Source organism: Delphinapterus leucas, chromosome 10, assembly GCF_059928025.1.
Source record: "Delphinapterus leucas isolate spDelLeu-1000000601 "Yukka" chromosome 10, BTC_Dleu_Yukka2, whole genome shotgun sequence".
In the NCBI taxonomy this organism is placed as follows: Eukaryota; Metazoa; Chordata; class Mammalia; order Artiodactyla; family Monodontidae; genus Delphinapterus; species Delphinapterus leucas.
In genome coordinates this window covers 23,530,691-23,540,052 of record NC_143138.1, presented here as the reverse complement: position 1 = coordinate 23,540,052, position 9,362 = coordinate 23,530,691, and the positions used below count along the sequence as shown (strand labels likewise).

Genomic DNA, 9,362 nt, shown 5'->3' with positions numbered 1-9,362 from the left:
GGCACCTCCACCTACTGCATGTATCTGGGCGTGTGTAGGCATATAGCATATACACACGTACGTAGGTGCAGGAGGGCCCCGCATGGCTCAGCAAGCGGCTGGAGACACGTGGCTCCTTTGTTGGTCCCACCAAACAAGGTACTAAGAGACTTGCCTCTTACTAAAACCCCCATAAAAATTGAACTACGCTAGGTTTTTGCTTTTTGAAAGCCTCTAACAGAAATTCTGTGGTTTCGGAGATCAGGCACATCCTCAGCATGCCAGAGGGGGAATTGACCTCAGTGTCCCTTTTTAATCTCTGAACAATGAGGCAAAGCTCAGGCCCAACTTTGGCTTTACCTCTACCCCCAAAACGACGTGCCCGAACACACGTGTCACATTAAACAAAAGACATCCAGAAAATATCACAGGCAGAAGTACTTTATTTGGCAATTTCAACCCAACATGTAGGGAAAAGAACCCTGTCCTCCTTTAGCAGCCTCACCAGAAACCCCTCCTTCCTATCCCAAGACAGAAGAGTGGTAGCACCTTGCTGCGTGAAAGGCAGCAGCCATGGCCTTGGCACCGTTTCTGGCTCCACTTGCATGAAAGGGCAGAGAAGCATTGCCCAAACCCCCCACTGGGTCAGAGCCCAGGTAAACAGCAGCAGTCACATCTGACCCTCTGCAGAGACGCGAGCCCAACACTCATCCTGGCTCCCAAGCCTTCCCAAGGTGACCCTGTCTCAGCCAGGGCAGCCAGCACTCCTGGGCCCCTTGCTCCCCACTCCGGGGAGCTGTGCAACGACAAGCAGAATCCTCATGTCTCTGGCAGGCGGAGGAGGGTTCCAGAAGTGGTGGAGACACTGTGCAAGAGAAAGACAAGGCTGGAGCCAGATACCTAGGCCTAAGGTCTGAGGAGAACTCAGAGTCTGGCCGAGGATGTTCCCGGGTTCCAGAGAACGAGAGAGGAGCTGGGCTTTGCTAGTGAATGAAGCACGAGTGGGGAGAAAATCCAACCTTGGGTCATTACGCTGTCATCTGCCAGAGGCTGGGGGGCAAGACTCACCAGTCCACCAGCTGGGCCCCAATGAGGTCATGCACATGGTAAGCGAGGCCAAGTCGTGCCGCGGCAGGTGCCCGCCGGCCCAGGAGCTCTGAAAGGAGCAGCTCCCGGTACTTGGCCTTTCGGACCATGCCGAGTACAGCCTGGCGCCCTGGAGGAGAGGTGGCACGGGAGAGGGGAATGGTGAGTAAGGCCTGGAGGCCTGAGGAGTCACCAAAAAGTGTTCTTGAGGGGTTGCGGGCCTGAGCTGCAGACAGGATACCTTTAACAAAATATTTGATGAATCTCCCAGCTCCAGGCACGGCTAGCCACCAACTTCCAGCATCTCGGACAGTGAGGACCCCGGCATTCACCAGCTGCCTAAGAAGGGGGAGATGAGGCATTCGCTCTGAGAGCCCTCTCTCCTCCCGCCCACTAATGTTTGGACACTAAGTCTCCAGAAGCCTGGGCACCCAGGCAAAGGGACTGGGTGACAGAAGCCCAGCCTGGAGCAGTTCTCCGCGCACACCACGCTGCTCAGTGCCCCGTGCCCTTGCTTGCTCTGTTCTCCTACCTGACTGCCCTCCCCCAACACTTTCTTCTCCTGTTATCATTACATGTTCACTAAAACAGCTCCTCCTCTCCGAAGCCCTCCTTGACCACACACCCTGACACACTCTCAGTCCCACCACCAGGGGAGAAACAGAGGCCTTTCTCCCGAGCTCCTGCCACTTCCTACGCACACCCCACCATAGCTCTTCCCACATCTTACTGAAAAGAAAGTTTATAAAATGCTTTCATGTATATCATGGGTTACAAAGTAGGGAGCTGGAGCCAGACCCAGCCTCCTGAAACGGTATTTCTATTTAGCCCTTGCCCGGTGGTTGTTCTTTTGAATGTGAATGCTTTTGGGGCATCACGGCTGCTACCATTCTCTATTCCCTTGGTCTCAGCATGATTCCCATCAGGCATTTACGGCTCCTGCCAGGCCTCTCTCTCTATTTGATTAGCCACCCAGATCTCTTAAATTGTAGTCCAGGGCTCTTTCCAAGGCCCCAGATGGGAGAGGCCTCTTCTCTTGGGGGCGGAGCACAAATTTAGGTCATTTTGTTAAAAAGAAGAGTCAGCGTTTTTAACAGGTTCACCAAAAGAAAGAGGACAAGGCTGGATGGGACTGGAGGGAGGTAGGGAGGGGCCAGATGCCTGATTCTGTTGGTCCCGCAGGTCTCACGTGATTTCTGGGTCCCTGAAGCCAAAGGTCTGAATCATTTGGTCCTGCTGGAAGCTAAGGTCACTACAGGCTGGAAGTACTGAAGCCAGAAACTTCTGCACTGCACCAGCGTATGGTCGGCCATCACAAGCCTTGAGGACCTGGAACCAGAAATGAGACACAAGGTCTGGTCCCACCTTCACCCCCAACTGACCTCTATCCCCAAGACAACATTTCTCTTCCTATGTTTTTCCTTCTAATCAGGTCCTTCTACCTCTCATGCTTTTCCTCTTCCTCTTCTTCCTCTCCCTCATACCAATACTTACCAGAGACCTGTGCCCTCTCTGTGAGATGTGAGGTGGGGGACTTGTCTCTCTTCTTTTTATTTCCATTCCCTAATTTCCCTGTACCCCCTCCCCTGGCCCCCATGACACACACAGTCACACGCACTCTGGTCCTATAGTCCTCAGTGAAGATGATCCCTTGGGCGTCCAAGTCGAAGCCTAGTTGGATGATTCTGATCTCCCCCTGCTCTTGAAGCGCCTTCTGTCTCCACAGAGATGACAATGAAAAGAAGGGTGTCAGGGTAAGATGTTCTGCTATACTCTGGACACCTGTGCAGGGAGATTTTGTTTGCAAGTATTGGGGAGTTTTTTCCTCTAAAAAACTAAGGAAAAATTATGGGGAGAGAATCAAGTGGATCACCAAATAGTCTCTTCCAATTAGTCTTTCACCCACTCACCTTATCAGTTATCTGTTAAACAATGAATACGTATTTTCTAAGACCAGTCATAGGCAGACACTAAGATAAAATAGCGATTAAGACATGGGCCCTGCCCTCAAGGATTAACAGTCTAGATTTTGGGTGGAGAAGGTAGAGAGGAATATGGGATAAAATGTTTAAAACAAATAAAAATAAACCACGACTTGTGTTTCTAGGAATATAGCAAGACTAACTCACCCACTGAAAATTAAGTAAAATGCTGCAAAAAATATTATTTAAAAATTGTTTAAGCATTAAAGAGCTCACAAGATAATAAGGAATTACCAGACTAATATAATATCTAAGTGAAAACAAGAACTCATAGAAGTAATTGGGGGACTTCCCTGCTGGCACAGTGGTTAAGAATCTGCCTGCCAATGCAGGGGACATGGGTTCAAGCCCTTGTCCGGGAAGATCCCACATGCCACGGAGCAACTAAGCCCGTGCACCACAACTACCGAGCCCGCACTCTAGAGCCCTCGAGCCACAACTACTGAAGCCCGCGTGCCTAGAGCCCGTGCTCCACAACAAGGGAAGCCACCGCAATGAGAAGCCCACAACGAAGAGTAGCCCCCGCTCACAGCAACTAGAGAAAGCCCGCATGCAGCAACGAAGACCCAACGCAGCCAAAAATAAATAAATAAATGAACAAAATTTTTTAAAAAAAGAAAAGAGATAATAAGGCATGGGAAGTATTTGAAGAGCCAATAACAAAATCACAAAAGTACATTAATCCAACTCGTATAAACTCACAGAATAGACAAAATAGTAATCAGTGAGGAAATGAAAGATTTCAATAATTTTAGTTACTAAGAAATTAGTAACTGAATAATGCACATTCTTTTCAAATACATAGAATATTTAGCAAAACTGACCATATAGCACAAAGCATGTCTCAATAAGCTTCAAATGACTGAAATCATATTGTGTACGTCCTCTGGCCATAATATCATTTATGCCAGAGATCATTAACAACAAGGTAATTAGAAAATGTTTAGGAAGTAAGACATACATTTCTAATCAACCCAGTAAGTCAAAGAAAAAAGTCACAAAGGAAATTAGAAGATATTTTGAAATGAATGATAATGAAAACATATACCAAAACTTGACAGATGATATAGATATATTTCAGAACTTAGGGGGAAACGACAGTCTGACATGCATCTATTAGAAAAGAATAGAGGAGAAAAATTAATGGGGAAAAAAAGTAAAATACACCCAACAGTAGAGGGGAAACATAAATGAGATGGAAAACATGCACGCAAGAGAGAGCAACAAAGCTAAATGATAATTCTTTGAAAGACTATTAAAATTGATAAACCCTGGTGAGACCGACCAAGAAAAAAGGGGGAAAGGAGAACCTAGAAAAAGCAGATAACCAATATAAAGAATGAAAAAAGGATCATCACTCAAGATTCTACAGACAATAAAATGAGATTACAAACTTTATGCCAATAAATTTGAAAATTTAGATGAAATTGACAAATTCTTAAAAAATACAATTTCTTCCACTAGAATGGGCAAAATGGGATATATTCATAAAACGGAAATCTATGAAAATGAATTAACTATAGCTACATGTAACAACTCGGATGAATCTCAAAAATATTCATCTAATGAAACAAGATGTAAATAAATACATATGGTATGCTTTTGTTTATATCAAGTTCAAAAGTAGGTAACTAAGCTATATAGCTTATGGATAAACATATAGATGGCATAAGGAAAACCAAGGGAATGATTATCATACCAGTCAAGTGTGTCACCTCCCAGGGACTTAAGACATTTTGATCAGAGAACGATATATGTGGGTTGTTGGTCGTGTTGTACAGTCTGACTTGGGTGATGGTTAAGTGGGTATTTGCTTTATAAACATTCTTTAAATTGTGTGTGTTTATATTTTCTTTTGTGCAATTTTAAAGCTTTTCTAAAATTTAAGCTAACACCAATAGGTTAAAAACAACAAATACTCTATAAGGAGTGGTTCTGACTTGCTTCCTTAAGAGACTGGAGCTAGTCTCCATCTTCCTTTTCTTCTATTCTTTCTTCCTGACAGGTTGCCAAGTGCTAAATCCAACTGGATATTATTTTACTTGACCTCATCACAGACCACCGCCTTGAATCACAGGTTCTAACACTGCCACTGAACCACAAATTTTAAGGCACATTAAGAATCACTTGGGGCAGTAGCTTTAAAATGTAGATTCCAAGGTCCTACCTCAAGAAATCTTAATTCATTCGCACTGAGAGAGTCCCAGGAACCTGTAGTTTTGAATAAGCAGTCCAGGTAATTTGGTACATGTAGAACTCAGGACATACTTTGAGAAACGCTGCCTTAAATGCTGGTATCTCCCAGCATTGGGAATTTGGCTCTATTATCTGTCACTGCAAACCTGGGGTCCTTAACCTTTGGCCTCAGAGGATCTGTGAAACAATCCCCTGCCCCCCCAAATTGTACATATGCCATATATATATATGCATTTTTCTGGAGAGAGCCATAGCTTTCATTGTCTTCTAAAGTTTGTGAAAAGGTTAAAAACTGCTCCTCTCCTCCCTCTTCCTATCGGTCTCACCCACATCCACAGACTGAACAACTACTCACATCTCGATGACTTCCAGTTCTGTATGAGTGGCCCAGAATTCTCCAAACCCTCACCCAACTGTCTACTGCCCAGTTGCCTTTGGATGCCCCACAAGCACCTCCAACTCAGCTTGTGCAAAATCAAACACACCATCTGCCCCCAACAATTCAATGTGCTCCTACTCTATTCACTCCACCAGCTACTCAGTCATCCAGAAGATCCGAAAGTTATTCTGGATTCCTCCCTCTTCCCCCTCTCCACATTCCTCACCCATCCTCTCCCTCCCTATACACTGCCCTAATTTAGGCCTTCACCTGTTCTCAGCAGCAGTATCTTCCTAACTGATCTCCCTACCTCATCTCACCGCTTCCAGTCCCTGCAAAACACCGTTCTCTCTCCTGTTGAACATTCTCTACCAGCTCACCGCCTTCAGTGGAAGATGGAAATACTGACGTACAAGGCCTGTCCTAATCTGACGTCTGCCTGCATTCCTAGCGCTGTAGGCTCGAACCACGCACGGTGACTCAGTTTCCCCAAAAGCTTCGCTCTTCCACCTTCATGATTTGGCATGCTCTCTATAGCATTCTCCTTGGCACCGCAGTGCCTGGCGCAATGCCTGGCCCAGAAAGACCCAACGCTTGCTGAATGGCAGAATAGCTGGTGGACCGAGTGAGTGATGGGGAGAACCTCGTAAGTGCCCGCAAGGCACGGAAGCGCCTTCGGTCGGTCGCTCTGACGCCCCTCACCAGCTGCCGGTCAGCCACCGTCCGGTCGGGCACTAGGCTGTACACCTGGCTCCTCAGCGCGATGGGCGGTAGCGCATCCTGAAACAGGACTCGCGGGAACAGCCGCAGTAGCTCAGCAACTGCCGCGCGCGCAGACCCTGGGAGGAGAGACCGGGTCACTGAGACGTGAGCGGGGGCGGGGAGAAGCGGGGTTACGACCCTGGGGGTGCTGTTGTCCCAACATACAGGGTTACCAGAAGCGAAGCCGCTCCCACCTGGGGGTCTTTAGCCTCGCCCCGGGGTTGCCATAGTTACCTGACTCTCCCCGCAAAGGATCTGCCTCTACATCCCCTCCTTCCCGCCGCCTCTTCTGTCCGAAGGCCTCCGGGACCAGGCGATGCCTCTTCCGGTTCATATCCCGGGATCCTGTGGATGCGGGGAAGAGGTAGATAGATAACTGAAGGAAAAGAACACGAAAATAGTCATCCGGCGCAGAGCAGTGACGCACGGGCTCCCTGGGCGTCCCCCCTTAGAGACCAGTCAGCCCGGTCTTAGTAGGCCGACGTAGTGACGAAAGGGGCGTCAACTTGTCATCCCTTTGGCCCTTGCCGGGAGGGGCGGTGCCAATACAGATACAAGCGCCACCCTCATTGGCTGAGGCCCCACGTCCGCTGCTGATTGGCTTCCTCCGAGAGCCACACGTCCGGGGAGGCCTGGGAGGTGCGGAGGGGCACAGGTGGCCACGCTGTGATCTCCCTCCTGGTGTAAAGCGCACTGCCCCCCCCCGCCGAAGGGTTAGGCCGCCGCTGTCGCTGAGTGATTGCGTCATCGAGAGCGGGGGGTCGGGGGGCGGACCACCTTTGCGTCCCTCTTCGACATGTGACGTACCTGCCGTGACGTCATAGCTCTGTGAAGGTGGAAGTCGAGGTTGGCGGGATTTGAGGTAACCAGATCCTTGATCTGAGCCCAGACATCCTTCCTAACCTCGCTGCGTTTGGAGGAACTGGGGGTGGGGGTATAGGTCAAGGGAAAAGGTGTGATGTGCACCTGGCCATGGTTCTGTTTGAGGACATGGGGCCTGCATGTTTCAAAGCCAGAGCCCGGCCATCTGGAGGCTCGCTTAGTCCTGACTAGAAGTCTCTCTTCTCCAGCCCTTCTCTTTAAAAAGGGAACTTCCCCGTCGTCTCTCAGGACCTCATGGAGTCCAGAGGGACTAAGAGAGGAGCCGGAAAGATAGAGGAAGCCGAGCCTTGGAACAAGCTCCTCCTCCCAGCATCCTCACTGCCCACAGACCCTGCCCTCTACGTTGGACCATTTCCTTTCTACCGGCGCCCCTCTGAACTGGGCTGCTTTTCCCTGGATGCACAACGCCAGTACCATGGAGATGCTCGAGCCTTGCGGTACTACTGCCCACCTCCCACTAATGGTCAAAGCCCCAACTTTGACCTCAGAGACGGATACCCTGATCGATACAGGCCCCGGGATGAAGAGGTCCAAGAGAGGCTGGACCACCTGCTGTGCTGGGTCCTGGAGCACCGAGGCCGGCTAGAGGGGTGAGCAAAGCATAGCACACAAGTAGCTCTCGAGACCTACACCTACCCTCTAAAACTGGGAGAGCCAAAGCGGGAGTGGGGTCAGCCCTTATGCTATTCTTTGGGGGAGCCGTGTGCGCCAATGCTTGTGTCAGACCTTCAGCCCTTAACTCCTCCCTCTCAGGGGTCCAGGCTGGCTGGCAGGGGCCATAGTGACGTGGCGGGGGCACCTGACAAAGTTGCTGACGACACCATATGAGCGGCAGGAAGGCTGGCAGCTGGCGGCCTCCCGGTTCCAGGGGACACTGTACTTGAGTGAGGTGGAGACGCCGGCTGCTCGGGTTCAGAGGCTTACCCGGCCACCCGTCCTCCAGGAGCTTATGTACATGGGGTACAAGTTCGAGCAGTACATGTGTGCAGGTGAGAACTGCCCCCAGCTCTGTGGCCCACTCCCCCTTCCCCAGAGACTGAGACCCCAGCCCTGCTCCTGTTTCTCTTCTTGTGCAGACAAACCTGGAGGCTCCACAGATCCCTCTGGGGAGGTCAACACCAACGTGGCCTTCTGCTCTGTGCTACGCAGCCGCCTGGGAAACCATCCTCTGCTCTTCTCCGGGGAGGTAGACTGCATAGACCCCCAGGCCCCAACCACACAGCCCCCCACCTGCTATGTGGAGCTCAAGACCTCCAAGGAGATGCACAGCCCTGGCCAACGGAAGAGCTTCTACAGGTTCAGGATGGGGGTGGGCAGGTTGAGAGCCTAGGATTGACAGCTGGGAAGGGGACTTGGGGGAAGAGGAGGAGGCTGGAGGGTGGTGGAGGGGTCCCACTGACCCCTTGCCTTTCCTGACAGACGGAAGCTCCTGAAATGGTGGGCTCAGTCATTCCTTCCGGGGGTCCCAAATGTTGTTGCTGGCTTCCGTAACCCAGAGGGTTTTGTCTGTTCCCTCAAGACCTTTCGTACCATGGAGATGTTTGAATACGTCAGGGTAAGGCAATGGTGTCACAGCTCCCACCTGTATCCCCCCCACTGTGCCAAGACCACAGGTTCAGTGTCCAGGGATCTGTAGTCCACCTTCCCCTTCTCCCACCCTCGCCCTCACTGCCAGTCTTCTGCATCCTCCTGGGCTTCCTCCAGAATGACCGTGATGGCTGGAATCCCTCCGTGTGCATGAACTTCTGTGCTGCCTTCCTTAGCTTTGCCCAGAACACAGTTGTCCAGGATGACCCCAGGTGAGGCATTCAGCTCTGTCCCTCCCCTCTGGGTCCCAGAAGCTCAGCCTCCAGCCCTCAACTCGGGACTCCATCTGCCCCGCAGGCTCGTCTACCTCTTCTCCTGGGAGCCTGGCAGCCCAGTCACAGTGTCTGAACATCGAGATGCACCCCATGCCTTCCTGCCTACATGGTACGTGGAAGCCATGACCCAGGACCTCCTGTCACCCCCCAAGACACCCTCCCCCAAGGACTGATGCTTCGCAGGGGCTGGTCCTGTTTCTGTGTGCACAGATAAAGGCATATTTCTAGGTGGTT

The 9,362-nt window shown here is 50.6% G+C and overlaps 2 protein-coding genes across 7 annotated transcripts; one reads left to right on the top strand and one right to left on the bottom strand.

The window, feature by feature from the left end:
- Window positions 1-393: 393 nt before the first annotated feature.
- Window positions 394-6,818, bottom strand: WHR1 (winged helix repair factor 1). Of its 4 annotated transcripts, none has more exons than XM_022566214.3 (7): window positions 6,619-6,811; window positions 6,325-6,461; window positions 2,684-2,779; window positions 2,255-2,394; window positions 1,307-1,404; window positions 1,048-1,195; window positions 690-844 (listed from the first exon to the last, which is right to left on the bottom strand). In XM_022566214.3, the coding sequence occupies exons 1-7, from the start codon at window positions 6,716-6,718 to the stop codon at window positions 799-801; spliced, it is 765 nt and encodes a 254-aa protein (XP_022421922.1). In that variant the 5' UTR covers window positions 6,719-6,811; the 3' UTR covers window positions 690-798. The 4 variants fall into 4 exon arrangements, with proteins under 4 accessions (XP_089774735.1, XP_022421922.1, XP_022421923.1 ...); XM_089918610.1 differs by having other exon boundaries at window positions 759-844; window positions 999-1,195; window positions 6,619-6,816; XM_089918609.1 differs by lacking the exon at window positions 1,048-1,195 and having other exon boundaries at window positions 394-844; window positions 6,619-6,818.
- On the top strand, window positions 6,772-9,358 carry DXO (decapping exoribonuclease). 3 transcript variants are annotated; one of them, XR_002643489.3, is made up of 7 exons: window positions 6,772-7,246; window positions 7,455-7,856; window positions 8,020-8,255; window positions 8,343-8,562; window positions 8,686-8,821; window positions 8,942-9,065; window positions 9,151-9,358. XR_002643489.3 is itself a non-coding variant. In XM_022566211.3 (7 exons), exons 2-7 carry the CDS (start codon window positions 7,501-7,503, stop codon window positions 9,299-9,301), a joined length of 1,194 nt encoding a protein of 397 aa, XP_022421919.1. In that variant the 5' UTR covers window positions 6,781-7,246; window positions 7,455-7,500; the 3' UTR covers window positions 9,302-9,358. The 3 variants fall into 3 exon arrangements, 2 of the variants coding, with proteins under 2 accessions (XP_089774729.1, XP_022421919.1); XM_022566211.3 differs by having other exon boundaries at window positions 6,781-7,246; window positions 8,971-9,065; XM_089918603.1 differs by lacking the exon at window positions 8,942-9,065.
- Window positions 9,359-9,362: the final 4 nt, after the last annotated feature.

Excerpts from the sequence above, each read along its gene's own strand:
- DXO (XM_022566211.3), top strand. The coding sequence starts at position 7,501 with ATGGAGTCCAGAGGGACTAAGAGAGGAGCCGGAAAGATAGAGGAAGCC. Across the intron at positions 7,857-8,019 it reads CACCGAGGCCGGCTAGAGGG|GGGTCCAGGCTGGCTGGCAG; the intron begins GTGAGCAAAGCA and ends CCTCCCTCTCAG. Across the intron at positions 8,563-8,685 it reads CAACGGAAGAGCTTCTACAG|ACGGAAGCTCCTGAAATGGT; the intron begins GTTCAGGATGGG and ends CTTTCCTGACAG.
- WHR1 (XM_022566214.3), bottom strand. The coding sequence starts at position 6,718 with ATGAACCGGAAGAGGCATCGCCTGGTCCCGGAGGCCTTCGGACAGAAG. Across the intron at positions 6,462-6,618 it reads TCCTTTGCGGGGAGAGTCAG|GGTCTGCGCGCGCGGCAGTT; the intron begins GTAACTATGGCA and ends CTCTCCTCCCAG. Across the intron at positions 1,405-2,254 it reads TTCAGGGACCCAGAAATCAC|GCAGCTGGTGAATGCCGGGG; the intron begins GTGAGACCTGCG and ends CCCCCTTCTTAG.